Raw genomic sequence first — 22,543 nt, 5'->3', positions numbered from 1 at the left:
TGGTGTTATATGATCATATATGACCATATGTGGTGTTATATGATTATATATGACCATATATGGTCTTATATGATCATATATGACCATATATGGTCTTATATGATCATATATGACCATATATGGTCGTATATGAATATGCTATATCTTTAAACTATCTTTAATCTGATGATGTAACCAAATCTGACCATATATGGTGTTATATGATCATATATGACCCTGTGTTTGTCTTATTTATGTATCTTTCATCTTATTTAACCAAATCTGATCATATATGTTTATATATGCCGAAAATTAATCATCAAAATCTGATCAGATCTTTGAAATTTTCACTATATGACTAGATCTGATCAAATATTCAGATATGGCAAAAATCAGTCATTTTGGTATCTGATAAAATCTTTGAGTTATCGAAATTTGACTAGATCTGTAACGTGTCTCTATCTGACTAAATCTGATTAAATATGGTCAAATTTGATCATATAGATCTGATCATATCCTTATATTACTTAAAACATTTTTTTGCGAAAATTTGAAGCTGTTTCATATAGAAGTAAAAAAAAAAAATGTATAAATTTTTTATTGCTGATCTATTCCTGGCCCATTTGGTATCAAGTGACATTAAAATTTCAATGACCGAAATATACCAACATTAAGCTCCGCGATAAATTTTTTTCCTGCCAATACCATAATCTCTACAGTTCAAAAAATTCACAAGTTTTTTTCTACTATTGTTTTATTAATTGGCAATTTATGAGTATTGTAATTAGTGTAATAGTAGAAATTTTAAATTTCATAAAAGAGTTTTTATTTATATAAGATCAATGGAAATTCAAATGAATATAAAGAGAGCATGGCATTGTAAACTCAGCCTTCATCAATGACAACACAATTTTAAGCTCTGAAAGGCTTTTTTTGCAAATCCGCTCGTTGGGGATTTCATCCGATTGACAGCATAGACACAGGGAAAAATAAATAAAATAAAAAAATTAATGGGAAGTAGGCGTGTCGTACATAATTGGAATCGATCTGATTGTTATTCAAGGATCTGTGAGTTTTCTAACAAGCGTCCACTTTAAACATAGAACTCCATTGAATAAAAAATACATTATTCAATTTAATTGCTCATTACGTAAATGTTTTTTATACTCATTCATTACAATAACAATAAAAAATTTCGTTTAACGAAGAACTGTAGGGAAAAATTACCATTTTTAGAAAAAATGCATGGACACATTTTCAAATGGAAATTCTGGCTAAAATATTGAAGATACGAAAAAATTTGAAATAACCAATCTTGTAGGAAATTAAATTTTACACAAAAAAGGTCCTAATAAATTTCTACGTATCTTCAATACTTTAGCCAGAAAGTCAAAATTAAAATCGGCCAATAATTTTGGAAAAGATATATTGTATGGACGATTTTAAAATTGAAATTCTGGCTTAACTATCAGAGATATGGAAAAAATGATAAGAGATAATTTTGAAGGAAATTAAATTTCCTGAAGAAAAGTCTTCAGCCACTTTTACGTAAGTTCAATAGTTTAGACAGAAATCGATAAAATACAAAAGTCAACTCCAATCTAAGGATCGCGGTTCGAATCCCGTTCGCGGTTTTTTCGATACTCATATTTTTTTTTTTTTTTTTTTTTTCATTAACCTTGAGTACTTATAGTGTAATGTAATCAAATATTTAATGCTAGCAATTAGTTCAAATACAATTTGTTGAAAGACGAAGCCGTTAAATTTATATCGATAAATAATAATAATAGTAATAGCATGTATCACTTTGGTCTATTTACTTTGTATGACATGTGGGCTCATATTTATATATACATATATGTATGGATGATATGAAAAGCGGAGATGGAAGGGTGGTTAGATGTATATCGAACTCAATTACGGGTGAGAGTGGTAGTGATGGTGATATGGGGTGAAGAAAGTGCATCACATAATAATAATAATAACGATAGCAGAGTGAAATTAAATGTCGGTACCATTAAACGACCTCGTAACATGCAATTTCTAATTTCGGTAAACAATTATTCTGGGATGTTTGCTGTGGTTTTGTCTATCGTTGACTATTTATCTTTCTCCATAATCATCTCAGTCTAACTAACTTATTTCCGTTAGTTTAAGTACCCACATCATTACTATCAAAAAAAAATTTCAAAATTTGTTTTTTTCAAAATTAACTCCGAAATCTTTCAAAGCATCACATTTGCTCTAGTTTGAGTACCCACAACCCTACATTTAAACTACAAATTTTTTTTCTGACACCGGGGTAAAATAGACATGTTATATAAATAAACTTATTTTTTAGTAAAAAAAAATATAGTAAATCCAGTTGTTATATATAGGATCATATTAGATTCTGTTATACAACAATGAATACGAATAAGGATAGAAATAAAAAAAAAAATATATATATATATATATATATATATATATATATACACATATATATAGAGAGATAATACTCGTCGGCAGTGACAATATTGAAAGTAACTAGACTTATTGCATGTACTTTTCAAGCCAGGCGTTATTATTCGTGATACTTGATGTGCACAGAAGCACATTCACAAAATGAGCATTCATACATCTATTATATATATGTCTACCATATATGTATATATAAATATATATATATACAATGCAGTACATGGATTACGTTATATTATACATGTATCTTTATATAGATTATATATATATATATATATATATATATATATATATATATATATATATATATATATACATATATATATATATAGTAGCCATTTGAGTCATGACAATAGACCGTGATATTGAAACTCAGCTTGTATATACCACCGGGAAATGTTTGGCAGTGGGTAATCGACCGTGTGCTATCACAACTGTCACACTTGGACGTACATCAAAATATGTTATATATTTACTTTTATCTGTTAAATATATATACATGTATATAAATATATATATTTGGGTGCATAAAGAGATAGAGAATTTAATGCCCTTTGAAATGAGTACCCACAAGACATATTTATTTTTAAAATTTTATATTACATATATATTTTGTTAAATATATATATATAGGTCATATAAAATATTCAAAATAAATATGTCATGTGGGTACTCATTTTAAATGGCATTGAATTCTATACACATTAATATATATATATATATATATATATATATATATATATATATATATATATATAAATTAATCGCAGGCCACTTTTGACCCATAAAAATAATTTCTCATAAAATTTATTTTTGCAAGCTCATAAATTAAAATTGACTTTAAATGACGAATATTTACAACGCAATTATGTAATTTTCAAAAAGTTAAATATAGTCCATTCATAAGTACTTAAAAAAGTAATAAATTACATAATTATTCAACGCACTTGTACTTCCAGTACTAACTCACAGTTACGACTTTTTTTTATTACTTTTCATTTAACCAGATGTCGAGTTGTTAAATTAAATTCTAAAAAAAAAAAATTAACTTAATTGTAGTTAACATAAATGTGATGAAAAAATATAAAAAAAAAAAAAAAAAAGTAAATTAGCTTAGAGGTTAAAGTAAATAGTGTTTGTTAAATAAAACGCTTGATCTTTTTAAAAACATAGACGATAGACGATGACGATCGTCGATGAGCTTGAAATAAAGAATAAAAGCTATAAATAGGATTTGTGACCAGGAATATACTGGCACTGGTGCTAGTACTACTAGCCGGTGAACAGTCATCGTGGGTGGAGGCTGGGCTAGTGAAGGAGCCAGAGCCATGGGGCGGGTTGAGAAAAATCGATGACTGTTACTATTACGATTTAGTTAAGCTCCAGAGGATTTCACAAGAACTCGGATTACATTCTCTTCTTTCATTGCTACTAGGTAGAATTTAACTAGACTCGAGATGTCCAATTATATCTATTACTTATATTATTTATTAGAAAAATTATAAAAAAAAAAAATTTTCAATTTTTTTTTTTTTTTTTTTTTGACCTATATTTATATTCAGTACTTTTTTTTTATTTATAGTAGAAACTGATTGGAGATGTCAAAAAAAAAAAAATGAAATAAAAAAAAAAAATTGCCGAGGATTCGAACCCACGACCTAGAGTTGAAGCATAAAATTTACAACTTTAATTTTTCTGACTTAAAAACATGAAAACTCGAAAAATTAGCACCCGATTTTCATGAAAAAAAAAATTTTTACTCAGTATGGAAATCTGCGTCACATAAACCATTTTTTAGATGAATTTTAAATTCAAAAAATCATTGAAAAAAATAAAAAAGTAAAAACTTGGGTTTTTATGGATAATTCATCAAAAAATTATTTTTTTGCTGCCTTGAAAGAGAAAAAAAAATGTATTTAGTGCATCTTCAGAGCTTACTGAGGTACCAGAGATTCATTTTAATTTTTCTTTACAAAATTAAAAAAAATACCGAGACGAGGATTCGAACCCGTGACCTAGAATTGCAGCATTTAATTTGCAACTTTAATTTTTCTGACTAAAAATGCGATAACTCAGAAACTTATCGACCGATTTTCTAGAAAAAAAATTATTTACCCTCAGTATTGAACCCTCTATCATATAAGTCACTTTTCAAATGAATTTTTTTTGCTTGAAATATTTAAAAAAATCAATTTTCATATTTTTTCATAAAATGCTCTGAAAACCATTTTTTTCATGCGCAGAATCCATGGAGAATAAAATGGACTGAAATTCTTTGATTTTCATTAGAAAAAAAATAATAATATTAAATTTCACGGGTAGTTAATTTAACTAGATACATAAATCTAAATTATGAAAAGTGTATTAAAACTTTAATGAGCTTATATTCATGGTAATGATATATGCATAGAACATTGACGCGCACATCACATCTTAGGATTTAAATTAGTTTGAAAACTTTATTACCGTGTTTAGAATATATTAAATAATAATAATTATTATTATCATGATAATTATAATAATTATTTTGAATGTTGCGATAAAGTACAAGTTTAACTCACATCCCAGGCATGAAAGCACTTAAATGAAATTAAATATTAAGTGGAAAATTTACTGAGACGTTAATTTTAATTTATTTAAATTAGCGGTCCCGGGGCAAAATGAGACGCAAACAACAAAATTTTTTTTTTTAAAAAAGCCCGATTTTTTGAAATTTTGACAGAAAATTTTTTTTATTTTTATGTTTCAAATTAAGAAAAGCTGACGTTTGTAAATTGGAGTAAAAAAAAATTTTACTTGTTTGTGAAGTAAAACTTATCTTTTCAGTTAAAATTTAAATTCTGTCAGAAGAATTAAATTTACGTCAAAAAGTGAAACTCAGTATTTTATTTTTTAGACAATTGAATTTTTTTTGAAAACTAGTGAAAACTATTTTTGACACTTGGATAGTTCAACTGAAATTTGTGTGCATGAAGTTTATAAAATTTTTTTATTTGAAGTGAAGTTAAATTTTTTTTTTTTATATTTTCTGTACCATCGACTTTATGTCAGACATGTCATACTTTTTTGAGTTATACTTCTACTTCAGACATCGCAGAGTGATTTCATAAATTTGTAATTTATTATATATATATATATATATATATATATATATATATATATAAAGATAGAGAATTGAATGCCCTTTAAAACGAGTACCCACAAGACATATTTATTTTGAATATTTTACAAAGTCTATAAATATATATATTTTGTATAATATATATGTCACTCAAAACTTTGAAAATAAGTATGGCTTGTGGGTACTCATTTTAAAGGGCATTAAATTCTCTATTTGTTTCAACTAATACAGACATATTAAAGGCGATTTTTGAATTCAAAAATAATTGTTGTAGTATTATATGCATTTATAATTATTACCATTGTTTACATTTATTATTTCATATAGATTATGAAAAAAGTCTATTTCAATATCTTCCGACCTTTGAAAAAAAAGCCATGCCAAAATACTTTTGTTATTGATACGTGTCAATAAATATGATATATAAATACCCATCGATATCATGTGTTGAAAGTTAAATTGTATCTGTATGAAAATAAATTTATCGCGTTCTCTCAACCAAACAGAGTATATATAGAAAAAAAAGTATACTTTTATATTTATATCACGTATCATTTTTTTTTTTTTTATTTTGTAAATTCAATCGACTGTGGCAATTTTTTTTATTCTTCAATTTTTATCAAACTTTTTATTTACAAACAAAATTTTTTTTCCTTTAAAAAAAAAAAAAAAGTAGTAGTTTGTAACTTTACCAGAAATATCTTCAGCTCTTCTACTACGCGGTAATGAAATATTTTTATTAAAAAAAAAAAAAAAAAATTTTGAATCAAAAAATTTTTTTTTAATGAGTTGCTTCTTGAAAAAATTGAAATTTTTTAAGTATAGATTTGATTATTTAAAATTAAAATCACGTAAACAGGATAGTCTCTAAACACGTGAATAATATTGTGAGTTAACTCTATTTTTTATGCATTAATTTGTTTAAATAGAGTACGGTAAATAAAGTTTATTTATACTAAAATCCTTTGGGATGCAGTTGGTCTGCTAGTGGATAAGTTTTGTTGCGTGATCTAATACTATCTCAATTATCCTTGAGTTTTCGTGGCAACTCGAAATAAAATTATACTAACTATGACTATATTGTTTAATTACAAAACAATACTTTTAATTTAATATACTGTCCATTAACATCCATGACCTTTCACAGCACTTTATTTTACTCATTTAATTATAATTATTTATTTTCACTGATATATTCAAATTTTTAAATCGTCATATTTAAAATACCTATTGTGGTTTAATTATTGGAGATATCGTAAAAATGATAAGGAACAATCTTATAGGAAATTTAATTTCCTAAAAAAAAGGTCTCTTTAAATTTTTTGATAAATTTGATATTTTAGCTGTAATTTTAATTTTTAAAAAATAATTATTTGAAAATTTAATTCCCGCCCATTTTTTAAATTCAATTATTTAAAATAATGACTTAACTATTAGCCATACGAAAAAAATGTCTAAATAAAAATTATAGAGAATTAAATTCTCTACAAAAAAACTCTCTATAGTTTTTTTGATAAAATCAATAGTTCAGTAAATATTTAACGTTTTAAGTAAAAAAAAAAAAAAAAAAAAAAAAAAAAAAAAAAAAAAAAAAAAAAATATTACAAGAGCGAAATAAAATTTACCGTTGAATTTTTTTTTTTTTTTATATAAATAAAAAAAATGACAGCAAATAAAATATAGATAAAAATATTAAAAGCAAACGTTTATAAAAAATTTAAGTTTTATTTATTTCAAACGTCACATCGAAAGTGAAGTTACGCTGGTAGGTCTCGAGCTTAAATTTAATAAATATCAGGTAACTTAATATTCTACAGCAGTCGAGCACACACCGAGCTTGCTAACTTTACTGAAAATAATAATAGTGAGGCTGGTAGTCGATGCAGCGAAACGTGTGAGAAATAAACGCACAAAATGAAATATTAGTTTGCTTTGAGAAATAAAAAAAAAACAACTTTACTGAATCTTAACAACCATTATTTAAATAAGCAAATTTTCACGACGAGTAATGATAACTCATTTTCACATCAACTGACGTATTAAATAAATCAAATTATTGTTGTATAAATTAATAGCAATATATAAATAATTTATGACCTATGAAATATAAATTTATGAATTTATAATTTAAAAATTAATGGTTAGATACTTGGGTTTTCTTATTATTCAAATAAATATATATATATATATATATATATATAAAGATAGAGAATTTAACGCCCTTTAAAATGAGTGCCCACAAGGCATATATATTTTGAATATTTTATATATGTATATATTTAATAAAATATATATGTAATTTCAAATTTTAAAAATAAATATGTCTTGTGGGTACTCATTTTAAAGGGAATTTAATTTTCTATCTTTCTATAGAGATTGGTACATGTGTTTATGTATACATGTATATATATAGTATACAGAAATATATGAAGGCAAATGAGATAGTAAAAATTATTGGAATAAAAAATAATGTGGGGTTTGAGAATAGGAGCGGAAAAAATAGGGAGGAAGTAGACGGAATTCTGGCCGTTACTGGGGATGTGAATGTTAATGCTGGTTTGTTTAAATAAATAAATCTCTTTGGTTATCAAAAGGATATTAAGACCCTCTTCGGATGTCCTGAATAATAATCTTTGACGGTCGTTTGCTCTTATACGAGACAAAAGAACCCGCTGACCCACTCATTCTGCGCTACATCCTTGTAATTATTTGTCAAATCACTTGCTCATGTATTTTATCTCGAGTTAAAATTAATAATAACGAGCTTTTGTTCTTGTGCCGCACAAGTAATGAGATTTCATGTTAAGTAAATTTATCATTTATTATTTACAGTCTTATAACTCTCAGAATTTCAAGTTTTATTATTTTATTTAAATTTTGTCAAATTTTTTTTTTTTTTTTTTTTTTTTTTTTTTCATGAAAAAATTTTATCAGACACCAAATTTTCCTTCATAAAACTTAAAATTACAATAACTCCTAAACAACTAAATTTAGGGAAAAATTTGAAGAGATCTTTCTTGCAGGAAATTTAATTTTCTACAAAATTACTCCCTATCATTTTTATCATATCTCTATTATTTAAGTCACAAACTTAATTCAAAGCAAAAAAACAAATTCTTTCCTCAAATTCCAGAATCCAAAAAAAATGTCTTCACTTAAAATTGAAATAACTCCTGCGCAATTGAATTTTTTCAAAAATTTAAAGAGACCTTTTTTATAGGAAATTAAATTTTCTACAAAATTATTCCTTATCATTTTTATCATATCTCTACTATTTAAGCCAGAAATTTAATTCAAACGAATAAACAAATTTTTCCTCAAATTTCAGAATTCAAAAAAAACTGTCTTCACTTAAAATTGAAATAACTCCTGCGCAATTGAATTTTTTAAAAAATTCAAAGACCTTTTTTATAGGAAATTTAATTTTCTACAAAATTACTTCTTATCATTTTTATCATATCTCTACTATTTAAGCCAGAAATTTAATTCAAAAAAATAAACAAATTTTTCCTCAAATTTCAGAATTCAAAAAAAAATGTCTTCACTTAAAATTGAAATAACTCCTGCGCAATTGAATTTTTTAAAAAATTCAAAGAGACCTTTTTTATAGGAAATTTAATTCTCTATAAAATTATTCCTTATCAATTTTATCATATCTCCATTAGTTTCCCTGTTATCACGAATAATAATAAGAAAAAATGTATTTTTATAATTAAATACAAACCACTTGTTTATTTTGCATTTTCTACGATTTCGTGCCCTCGGTGTAAGTTGGATCATCCAGATTTTTAGCTGCGTCCATAATAATAATAATTTTACTCTATAATTAATCAATCAATCAATCAATTAATTAATTAATTAAGTAATGATTTAATTAGCGAACGTAAAATTTTCCTACAAACAAGTGATCAAACAAACTACCAAGCCGCTAAATTAATAAATTTAGTCAATTTAAATATAAATACTCAATGATAATAATAACACCAATTAATATTACAAAAGTACAATCAATTAATAGAGCAGAATAGAAGAGAAGATAAAACTTCAATATAAAAGAGTAAAAATACAAAAGGATGTTATCTACTTTTTAAGTGTGAAAAAAAGAGGAAAAAGAAGATACGATAAAATACATGTGTTACAGAAAATTGCAGCGAAATGTGCAAAAAAGCTTGAGAATATATACGAGGTATATTGTTGGATATATTTGGTTATATATTTCTCATGTTTATTCAAGTTGTGTCGCTAGAGCTTTTATCTTGATAACATTTTTTTTATTTTGCTGACGAATTGCCTTTACCATGAGTTATATAAATTTTGTTTTTGATATATATGTGTATATATTTGAATGCATAGAAAGAGAGGAATTTCGATGCCCTTTAAAATGAGTACCCACAAGACGTATTTATTTTTTAAAATTTTCAATGGTTTATATATATTTTATTTGAGATATATGTATACATATATATATTTGGCGGCATAGAAAGATAGGAAATTTAATGCCCTTTAAAATGAGTACCCACAATATGTATTTATTTTCAAAATTTTAAATGATTTATATACATTTTATTAAATATATATTTACATACATATATTTATGTTTTGAATTATTTAAAATAAATATGTCATGTGGGTACTCATTTTAAAGAGCATTGAATTTTCTATCTATATACACATCGAAATACATATATATATATATATATATATATATATATATGTGAGAAAAAAATAAAATTAAATTAATCTCGTGGGTAATTGAAGTATCAAATACTTTTTTACATAAAATCAATAGTCGTCTTCAGTAATAAACTTTTTAAACCCACGTCAATACACTCAACTCTTGATAAAAATAAAATGAAGAAAAATTTATTGACCAAAAATGATTTCCGGTTTTTAAATGTCAGCAGCAATAATAGAATACGTGCCACAAAACGGATATATTTTTTAGCTAAAAATAATAAAAATACTCAAACATGAGTTTAAGTCTACTTAAATTTAAGTAAATGTCAAAAATACAATACTAAATACGATTTAAAAATTTCTAAAATGGTATTAAGTCAAGTAAATTGTAATTTTACTTATTGATACATGCTAAATTTATTATAAATCAATATATTTATATATAAAAAGGGTTTAGATCATGTCTCATGTTATTTATACTTTTAAGCTGCAAAGAGGAAATACGTATTTTAAATCACAAGTGCACACCCCAAACGCCCATTTTTTTTTAGGTGCCACCATTTTTTTTTTTTTTTTTTTTTGGAAAAATAATTCTAGGAACTTTTACATGGATTGTAGCTGTTTATTTATATTTTTTTATCAAATTTGAGTAGTGCTAAAAAAATTTTCAAGAAATTTCATGAAAAATTATGAACTTCTAGTCCATTTTATGAAATGATATTTTTTGCCATTTAAAAAAAAGATTTTATGAAATATTATGAAAATGCATGAACTTTAATGAAATCTTTTCAGTGCATTTCATGTAAAAAAATAAAAAGACCTATGAAATTTCATGAAATTTTCTAAAATTCAAATGACTTATGAAATTTAATGAAATCTCTATTGGACCTTTTCCAGAATAAAATTTTACATGCATTGAAAAAAATAAATTGCAAAATCATGAAATTTTATGAAATCCTCGAGTTTCATTAAAAATTTCATAACATTCGATCTATTTTTGCCTTTTTCATGAAATTTTCTTAATTAACAAAACAAATTATTAAATTTCATACAAAATTGTCGGTTCAAATTCCCCCGCGCAAAAAAACTATCCCAAAAATTTCGATATTTCAGCCTGAAATATATCAGAATTATTGTCTAATAATAGTAACAGTAACTTTCGTGCGTAAATAAAATTTCCCAATTTTAGTCAACTATAAAAAGTGTAATAACGATTTACGTCGGTGAATCAGCGTAAAATTAATAAGCAATTGCAAAGCACAGCACGTTCGCCTGAGGTGTGCAGAAGAATAAACTTTTTTTTTTTTTTTTTTTTTTTTTTTTTTTTTTTTTTAATTTATTATTATTTTTTGTGAATTACCTTTAAGCCCGATAGTAGTGCCGCTGGATCAGATGGTGTTCTGACAGTCGAACTTTGGTGTGTCGTAGCACCGTAACTGAGTTGCTGTTGATAATTACACAGGATCTTTTTGTGAGCACTAGCTTGGGCTCTATAAGCCGACACTGATAACTTCATTTCTTAATTAATTATTTAAATATCGTCATGGGGTCTAGAACCCGAGCGACCGAGACCCACTCGTTATTTAAGTCAATCATAATTAGTATTCTTATTATTATTTCAAAATTTTCAATAAATTTCTGAGGCTGTTATTGGCGCAGGCCAATATATTGTATGTATACCACATTGATATTAGTTGACATATATATTTTTATTATTTATAATTCAATGTCACTACACGCACTTTTAACACCCACTTATCCACGACACTGTTATTATTATTTTAATACCGGGATTTCACTATATTTTAGTCAAAAATCATCATTATTTTGGAATATAGTAATTATTATGATAACCATCAACCCTAGGTGAAAAAACATAAGGACCTTTTTTGTAGCAAATTAAATTTCCTTTAAAAAAGGTATGATTGATTTTTTTGATAAATTTGATATTTAATGAGTTATTTAGTATCGGAGTAAAAAAAATGGAGTTTCATTATTTTTTTGCCAAAAATCATCATTATTTTGGAAAATAGTAATTATTATGATAACCATCAACCCTAGGTGAAAACGCCTAAGGACCTTTTTTGTAGCAAATTAAATTTCCTTCAAAAAAGGTGTGATTACTATTTTTGATAAATTTGATATTTCACGAGTTATTTAGTATCAAAGTAAAAAAACCGAAGTCTCATTATATTTTTGCCAAAATCATTATTATTTTTGAAAATAGTAATTATTATGATAACCATTAATCCTATGTGAAAACGCCTAAGGACCTTTTTTGTAGCAAATTAAATTTCCTTCAAAAAAGGTGTGATTACTATTTTTGATAAATTTGATATTTCACGAGTTATTTAGTATCAAAGTAAAAAAACCGAAGTCTCATTATATTTTTGCCAAAATCATTATTATTTTTTAAAATAGTAATTATTATGATAACCATCAATCCTATGTGAAAACGCCTAAGGACCTTTTTTGTAGGAAATAAAATTTCCTTCGAAAAAGGTGTGATTACTATTTTTGATAAATTTGATATTTCACGAATTATCAGTTATAATACAAATATATATTAAAATTATAATTTTGAATCGGCTATTTTTCACGCTTTTTATCCATAAATATCCATATAAATTTATATTTATATACAAAAGTAAAATAATATTTCAAACAGAGAACCCGAGGCAGACGGTAGAGAAGCGGTCGCAGTTGATAGTTAACTGGATTATCATGAGCAATGGCCTAGGTACATATTGAGACATAGACGATACCACGCGGTTGAAGTTAGACTCATACCCCTTTTCAACCCTTCAACTTTCTATGTATATATAAGGTACTAATACTAGCGGAAACACCCTTATTACAACGACAAACAACACGAACAAACGTAACTAATACACATATATGTAAGATAACTGGATTATATATTATAAATTATAATAAACTCGGTCACGCCAATATTTCTAAAAATTATTAATTTTTTTTGTAATTCAAATTTTTTTCGTTCCCACACTAAAGACTCGTCAGTGATCGCAAGGGGTGACTAACTTACCCCGCCTAGAGACCATATAAAATATTTTTATTACAAAATGGTGTCTCGTTCTGCCCCACGCTCCCTTTATATGAACGTCCTTAGAAATTTTTTTTTTTTTTTTTTTTTTTTTTTTTTTTTTTTTATTCGAGAAAGCAGTAAAAGATTATATATAGATTTTTAATAAGTACTTTTAAAAAAAAGTTATTAGAATTGTATTGCAGAATTCACATTTGAAGACTTTATTTTTAATAAAAATCTCAATCCAATCATTTTTTTTTTTAATTTACTTCCTTTATAATTGAAAATATAAACCACGACAAATAATATATATATATATAGATATATATTTCAATTTATCAACTATTGATTCATAAATTTTTTCCTGACCTTAGCTCTGATTTAAATTTTCCCTCATTAATAAAAAAAATTTAACTATTCATAAAATAGAATCTTATAATTATAACTTTGTAATTGAATAACTCAGAAACTATTTAATTTATAAAAAAAAGTTATTATACTTTTTTTCGCAAAATTAAATTTCCTACAAAAAAGGTCTCTTTGAATTTTTCGATATCTCGAATACTTTGGTCGCAATACTGATTTAAAGGACTACAAACATATCTAACCCAGATTAACGAAATTAAAAATTCTTCGAACACTGAAATTAAAATATTAACTAAACTATTAGAGATACAGTAAAAATAGTATATATAAATTTTTTAGTAAATTAAATTTCCTACAAAAAAGTTTATGATGATTATAGCCCTAAATAGGGTAGTTTTCAAGTTATAGCTCATAATGACACAAGCAATTAAATAATTCACTAAAATTTAAATAAATCACTGTCATTGTAATTATCACTGTCAGTAAAATATACAACACTGTGTTTAAATAATATATAATTATATATATGAGCTTATGATATTTTAAGTAGATATGTAATTAAAAATAAATTAATAACAATAATTATCCAGGATGTGGATATTTTAACGCACGTGTCACCGCCCGATGTGAATCACTAAACAATAATAATAATAAAAATAATAATAATAACAATAATAATGATAATAATAATAATAATAACCGCTACAATCAAGAGCCGGCATTCGTGTCTTGGCTCACGATGACTACGGACGAGAACGTAGACGACGACAAGACACCAGGGGGTTGATAGTTTTGCGCGCAGCAGCCCTTGCGTATCATCTCTTCCCCCTCTGCCCCTACCCCACTCTTGATGATTTCGAAATTCACCCCCTCCTACTCATGGAAGGGGTGGGTGGGTGGGGGAGAAGAAGAGGGAAATCCTATTCCTGCCTATATCTAGTTCCTACTGATCTTTCATCCCTTTACTAAATCTCCTACCACACCCAAGGATTAGAGAGCTCATATGTATCACATACTCACACATATAACAATCACCCCAGTAACCTACTCAATTTATTATCTACCCCTTAAATCGGTTGTAAGCTTGCGCAGAAATTTTAATTAATTATTTTAACATGGATAAAAAATTATATTTTACTTTGTAGTAAGATAACTCGGAAAGTAATTACTTTTATTGGAAATTCATAAGGACCTTTTTTGTAGAGAATTTAACGAGTTACAAAAATGATTTTATAGATTTTTACTGTATCTTTGATATTTTGGATAGAATTTTCAGTTTAAAAATTTGAAGTCATTTTTTTACTATGATGAGGGGGGGAATGTTTCATAATTGCTTTTAATTGGATTTGTAGCCAAAGTATTAGAATTATGAAAAAATTATAAGGATAAATTTTTGTAGGAAATTCAATTTACTATAAAATTGGTCATGACAACTTTTATCGTAACTCTGATAGTTTAGTCAGGATTTAAATTATAGTCTCAGGAAAAAATTTTACAAAATTTCTAACTATAACATGGGTTTTTAATTTTAAAATTTACATTATAGTGACATGCTGAGCCAGTAGGTAAATGAATTAAAGCTTATTTTTTAGATAATTTGATTTTCTATCGATTTGTTTCTATCGACTTTTTACGCATCTTTGATAGTTTAGCCAGAATTTTGATTTTAGTACTGAAAAAACAGTAGAAAATTTCAAGGTGAAAATAAATATAACTATTAGTGTGAATGGTTACAAAAGTATGAAAAAAAAAAAAAAAATGTTGGGAACCAATTAGTGCAGAATTCAGTTCTCTACAAAAAAAGGCAGATGCAATTTGAATCCTAAATTCAGTAGTTTGTCCGTAATTTGAATGGAAGCGTAAAAAGTTGGATTCGTGAATCCCATAATAAAACACTCTTGTATTTTTATAAATTGGGATAATTAGTTTAATTATAAAAATAAACTAAATTAATTACTACGAATAATTTTAGCTTTATTAAATTAATGTAACAAGAGAAAAATGTGTTGCTGCAATTAATTAAATATTTTGTTAACAAATTAAGAGGGCTTTTAAAATATTGTTTAATTTTAAATGTAATTTTTCATAAAGTAACGAGCCGGAGTAGTTTTAAATATATCCACCGTTTGTTCTTTGTTTGAAAAGTCTGTTTGGATGCAATTCACGTTGAGACGGTAGAACAATGCTTGTCTTTAAACAATGCATCCAATCATCATGCTTTACTACTATCTCATCAAGCGAATTTTCCCAAGAACCGGGTGACACACACACACACACACACAAATATAAGGACTATGAGGAGCCAGATGCTTATAGAATTACTCAATAATTTATTGTTAGCAAATTGAATAAACATATAAATAAACTCGGCTTGTTTCGAACGTGACAAATTTTATTGAATATTTTTTTTTTTTTTTTTTTTTTTTTTTTTTTTATTAGATATTTATTTGTCACCCCTAAAAGTTGGGACATCAGTCAAAATGTCTAAACTTTACTTGAGAGAAATGACGATATAAATTTTACTTCTTTTATGTTTTTACACAAGTTATAGAAAAAGTTATAAGTTAAACAGGCGAAAGTAAAGTGGCTCGAAGGACCAAATTTGTTTTTTTGATTGACCTATAAAATAGAAAAGGTTCGAAACTTTATTTCAATTTTCTATTTTCACTAGAATTGATGATTTGGTATAAATTACAAAACTGATGGAATGGGCTGACGGACCAAAATTTTCAGTATGGTGTCAATTGATTTAATACTGATCAACAATGAAAATTTATAAGCAATAGATAAAAATGGTACTTATAAATGCCTGAAATAATAAAAGTGTAGTGGCTCGAAGGACCAAACCTGGTCTAGGCCTAGTCTTCCACAAATGGATCTGAATGACTAAAAATCATTTAAATAAATAAAAAAAGTATAAATAAGCTATTCCTTTAAAATAAAATTAAATCACATTTAAAATGGGCAGTCTAAAAAAATTCAGAGTAATTAAAACAATAATTTTTTAAAAGTGATTAAAAATTAATTAATTGTTTCGCCGATTCACTAATGAGATTTTAACATGACATGATTCAATTAATAATCAATTACATTGAAAATACATCCGAGTAGAAAGCTCAGAAAACATGAAGCAATGAATTATTCTCAAGTACTTTGAACAATGAAAAGTAATAAAAAAAAAAAAGAAAGAAAGAGAAAAATGTCCAAGAAAGTTGTGGGGCGATCGATCGTCATGACTATTATCTTGAATTCATCGTATTCTTTTTCTATACCGTTTTCAACTTTTTTTACATTTTTTGTTTTTTTTATTTTTCTCACTCACTTACTTACTCACGTATATGTATATGTATATATCTCTTGTCATGTTAGCTAACTCAGCAAAGATTCTATCTTCTTATATTCATCTTCTTCTTATTCTCCATCTTCTATTTTTCGACCCACATCATGAGATTTTTTTATCCATTAACTCTCTTTGAGAGCAATCGATTATCGTCAAGCTCACCTGAATGAGCTTTTGACGTTTTAAAATAAAATACAAAGAAAAAAATTATTTAATAATGTCATTTTTTTTAAATATCCAAATTTAGCTATTTACTGCATGACCTAAATTATAAAAATTTTATTTTTAATTATAAAATAACACGTCTTATGGCGAGGTGGGATATTATTTCTAGACGATCGATTGTTGGAACCAGAAAAAACACTTTTTATACGAACTGCTAACAACAACGATAATTTTAGGCGGATCGAGTCTGACCCGAACACCGAAATTATGAACCTTTACCATCAATGGAAAACAATGAAATAGTTTAAAAGTTGGATGGAAGATGGCGGTGCGGACTTTATGTGAATATAGAGGTTTATAGTGTGATCGAGAAATTTAGTGTAACGTTTGTTATAAAAATTCGATGTCTCGGTTTTTTTTTAATGATATAATATCAATTAGATATCATCAGGTCTATTTATATATACAATGACTTCTCGGTAGTGTACAAATACATCCGAACTAATAGAATACAATAGAAATATTATATTCAAAATTCGAATCATTTGTAATTTTTAAATTATTCGAAGAATTAGTCATTTTTAAATTATTTAATTTTTTATTTCTAAGCGAATAATTCGAAAATTTACTAATATTTGAAAAATTACAAATACTTCTTTGGATATGATTCTAAATTTACTAATATTTCAAATTTTTCGAATAGTTCGAAGAATATCGAATACTTCGAAAATTTATGAATATTTTGAATTCTTTAAATACGGGAAGGTGGGGCAAAATGGGCTTAAGAAATGAGGGCTTATATGTGATATAAATTTCAGTCCATTTTTCCCCCGGGGGTCCATTTTGCCCCCCCCCCCTCCCTTCCTCTACTCAAACTTCTTAGAATACTTTGGCTTCCTCGAATATGATTCTAAAAGTTATTAATAGATACTTCGAATAATTCGAAAAATTTCGAATACTTTGAATACAATTTTCTCAAATACATTGAAAACTTACAAATAATTCAAGTATTCGAATTATTCGATTCAACCCTGATCGAATAGTAATATTCGATCCACACAATGATACAAAATCATATTTTTTCAAAAAACCCTATAAAAATTACGCATTAAAAATTTTGTAATTCATCTATCCGATGATTCCCCCCACTACTGCCATTACCACAATTTCATAACTAACATACTTAAACCCGGTGCGTAATCACCTCGAGCGGAATCCATTTTCTACGATAAAGTATATCAATATCGACAAAAATATCCATGACTCATATATAAAATGATCGTAAATAATTTTTTTTTTTTTAATGTTATTTATTAGACAAAGAATATTATTGTTCTAATAAATAAAGAAAAATCAAAAGCAATCATGAGTATGACAGTAGAAGACGACAAAAATTGTGAAAAGTTTGTCGACAATTACAGAATATTCGAAACAATAAAATATTTATACGAAAAATACCCCCACATAATCTCACATCTGAAGTATGAAATCAGACCAGCGGATCCTAAAAAAGATTATTACTTTCCCGATGATTTAGGCCCATCCAGCAAATATCCAGCAATTGTCGTAACAACAAGAATAGAAAAAACATTATGTGAAGACTTATTATCATGTAATCTAGCTACCAACGAGGGAAATTGTACAGCAGACTCAAAAGCAACGCGTTATCCGGTAGGTGACGCTGATCTTAAGAAAACCAATGAAAAGGAATGGTCCGGCATGTCATGTCAGCCATCTTGTTATAACCTATTCAAAGAGAAGAACGGTGATCAAAAGAAAAATCCATTTACATTAGCTTATCACAAAAACCAATGTGTTCTAACATCATCACATGCTAAATCATACATGGAATTTCCTAGTAAACGTTCAAAAGTACCTGAACATCGCGTTACTGATATTCCCGTTGGTTTCGACAGAGCCGATGGGGAGCATCCTTATTCATTCAGTGGGATTAGATATCACTACAATAAAACGTATTGTGATTCATTCTACGATGAATATTGTGCAGAAACAAAAGTGTGTTACGTTCACTGGGCGAAAAAATATATCGGTAATATTATTCTCGGTGAATACATTATTAAAGCATGCCAAGCATTAGATAATTATGTACATTATGGTTCCGATCTTCCGCCATCTTTAATGAGAGCAGAAGAAGTCAAAGAACCAGATTCAGTATTTTTGCTTAAAAATTGGTTGAACAATATTGATAAAAGCTTTGTATTACCGGATGAAAAACTTGAGGCCCTTAGACGATCATCGGCTGCCGGTAGGGTAGGAAGCATTGATACCGAACCTGAAGAACCGACGCTGAAAGATCGTTCGCGGATTATAAATAACATAAATAGAGAAGAAAGGCCGACGTTAGATTCCGGAAAACGTCGTGCATTAGAAGAAGATGCTAAAACGATGAAAAGTAAATCAGTACGGGTTAAAAGAGAAGCGAAAGACGAATTGTGGCCTGAAAAGCTATTTAAAGGAATTATTAATATGTTAGCAACGAAAGACTTTTGGGTGAGTTTAGGGTTAGATTCTTTGTATAGCACACTATTGGAACGGTTAAAGAAAAAAGTGGTAAAAACAATCCAAATAATAGGTCAAGGAGCATTGAAAAATTTGGTTAAGACTGTATTTCGACAATCGGCACTACGTGTTGGGGAGTCGCTTGCATTTAAATTAGCATCTAAACTGATAGTAGGTCTCCTTAAAGTAGTTTCTCAAATATTAACTGTTGTTGGTATACTAACAGCTGTATTGGGATTCGTTGACATGATTATTGGATTTATTGATCCTCTTGAATTAAATAAAAAGTATCCAGATGATTATATTGATACTTTCATGGAGATGTCTGAGCATGAAATGCGAATAAGCTATGATATGATAAAACCCGTATTGACATTCAAAATATTGTCGACATTGCTGCTTAACGAAGAAGAGACTTTGTCTTTGGAACTTAACCTTTCTAAATATCGACTTCATTACTGTAAGAACTTACATGTTAATTCTGAAGGATCGGTAATTGATTGGGGAGATGAGGTTACAATTCCTGAAAATATTAACATTAATTTTGATGATGTTGATTTTAGTTTGTTACGATTGTACTCGCAGAAGGATCTGTATGAGTATGAAAAAGATCATATGAACCGTATTAAAGTTGTTGATAAAATTAAAAACATTAATTACTTATGCGGTGGGGCTCTAATTGTTTGTTTGGTGCTGCAGTATTTTATATTTGTAATCATCATCGTAATCGCTATATGTTTGTTGAGTTATGTACAATATTTAGCACTTGGTATAGACAACATATCTGATATTACTTATTACTTCCTATAATGACATGTTAGCATACATCAGGTAAAAAAATTAATTCAACTAATACTTGATTTTAAATAATTGAACAAACTATTGATTAATTTTAATTTTTGACTTTCCGCTGAGAAAATTTGAAATTTTCAAAAATTCAGCGAGATAATAATTTCAGTCCCATTTTCGAAAATCGAATTTCTAAGAGATCTTGGAGTTTTAAGGTTCTAGAAAGCTATTCTGACGGATTTCAAGATGATGTCCGAGTGTATGTACGTACGTACAAATGAAGACTGTTCTAAAAATCCTGAGGAAATCCTACAGAAAACTTTGAAATATTAGGTTCCATCACTTTTATGTGCTAGCGTCATTTCAGAAGACGACTCTAAATCCTAGAGAAATCCTAGACATATCCTAGACAAATCCTAGAGAAAACATGGAAAAAAACTGGGAAAAATTTATCTCTCTGAAAATTCTAGACAAATCCTAGACAAATCCTAGAGAAAACTTGGAAAAAAACTGAGAAAAATTTATCTCTCTGAAAATCCTAGACAAATCCTAGAGAAATCCTAGAGAAAACTTAGAAAAAACTGGAAAACATTTATCTCTCTGATAATCCTAGACAAATCCTAGAGGAATCCTAGAGAAAACCTAGAGAAAACTTAGAAAAAACTGGAAAAAAATTTATCTCAATGAAAATCCTAGACAAATCCTAGAGAAAACTTGAAAAAAAATTGGGAAAAATTTATCTCTCTGAAAATCCTAGACAAATCCTAGAGAAATCCTAGAGAAAACTTAGAAAAATTTATCTCTCCGAAAATCCTAGACAAATCCTAGAGAAATCCTAGAGAAAACTTAGAAAAAATTATCTCTCCGAAAATCCTAGACAAATCCTAGAGAAAACTTGGAAAAAACTGGGAAAAATTTATCTCTCTGATAATCCTAGACAAATCCTAGAGAAATCCTAGAGAAAACTTAGAAAAAACTGTGAAAAATTTATCTCTCTGAAAATCCTAGACAAATCCCAGAGAAATCCTAGAGAAAACCTAGAGAAAACTAAGAAAAAACTGGGAAAAATTTATCTCTCTGAAAATCCTAGACAAATCCTAGAGAAATCCTAGAAAAAAATTAGAAAAATTTATCTCTCTGAAAATCCTAGACAAATCCTAGAGAAATCCTAGAGAAAACTTAGAAAAAACTGGAAAACATTTATCTCTCTGATAATCCTAGACAGATCCTAGAGGAATCCTAGAGAAAACCTAGAGAAAACTTAGAAAAAACTGGGAAAAATTTATCTCAATGAAAATCCTAGACAAATCCTAGAGAAAACTTGAAAAAAAATTGGGAAAAATTTATCTCTCTGAAAATCCTAGACAAATCCTAGAGAAATCCTAGAGAAAACTTAGAAAAATTTATCTCTCCGAAAATCCTAGACAAATCCTAGAGAAATCCTAGAGAAAACTTAGAAAAAATTATCTCTCCGAAAATCCTAGACAAATCCTAGAGAAAACTTGGAAAAAACTGGGAAAAATTTATCTCTCTGATAATCCTAGACAAATCCTAGAGAAATCCTAGAGAAAACTTAGAAAAAACTGTGAAAAATTTATCTCTCTGAAAATCCTAGACAAATCCCAGAGAAATCCTAGAGAAAACCTAGAGAAAACTAAGAAAAAACTGGGAAAAATTTATCTCTCTGAAAATCCTAGACAAATCCTAGAGAAATCCTAGAAAAAAATTAGAAAAATTTATCTCTCCGAAAATCCTAGACAAACCCTAGAGAAATCCTAGAGAAAACTTGGAAAAAACTGGGAAAAATTTATCTCTCTGATAATCCTAGACAAATCCTAGAGAAAACTTGGAAAAAACTGGGAAAAATTTATCTCTCTGAAAATCCTAGACAAATCCTAGAAAAAACTTAGAAAAAATTATCTCTCCGAAAATCCTAGACAAATCCTAGACAAATCCTAGAGAAAACTTAGAAAAAACTGGGAAAAATTTATCTCTCTGAAAATTCTAGACAAATCCTAGACAAATCCTAGAGAAAACTTGGAAAAAACTGGGAAAAATTTATCTCTCTGAAAATCCTAGA

At 27.3% G+C, this 22,543-nt stretch overlaps 2 protein-coding genes across 2 annotated transcripts in view; one reads left to right on the top strand and one right to left on the bottom strand.

The window, feature by feature from the left end:
- LOC103574680 (uncharacterized) overlaps positions 1-11,835 on the bottom strand; it is a 57,381-nt gene extending 45,546 nt beyond the window's left edge. Inside the window, exon 1 of the mRNA XM_053738236.1 lies at positions 11,598-11,835. Within this exon, the coding sequence (XP_053594211.1) occupies positions 11,598-11,753 (156 nt within the window). The 5' untranslated portion in view covers positions 11,754-11,835. The remainder of the gene's footprint in view (positions 1-11,597) is intronic.
- Positions 11,836-18,475: 6,640 nt separating this feature from the next.
- Positions 18,476-20,575, top strand: P74 (per os infectivity factor, viral envelope protein p74). The gene has a single exon (NM_001414871.1). The coding sequence runs from the start codon at positions 18,520-18,522 to the stop codon at positions 20,482-20,484; it is 1,965 nt and encodes a 654-aa protein (NP_001401800.1). The 5' UTR covers positions 18,476-18,519; the 3' UTR covers positions 20,485-20,575.
- The last annotated feature ends 1,968 nt before the right edge of the window (positions 20,576-22,543 follow it).

Source organism: Microplitis demolitor, chromosome 4, assembly GCF_026212275.2.
Source record: "Microplitis demolitor isolate Queensland-Clemson2020A chromosome 4, iyMicDemo2.1a, whole genome shotgun sequence".
NCBI lineage: Eukaryota > Metazoa > Arthropoda > Insecta > Hymenoptera > Braconidae > Microplitis > Microplitis demolitor.
This window is presented reverse-complemented; position numbering and strand designations above follow the sequence as displayed.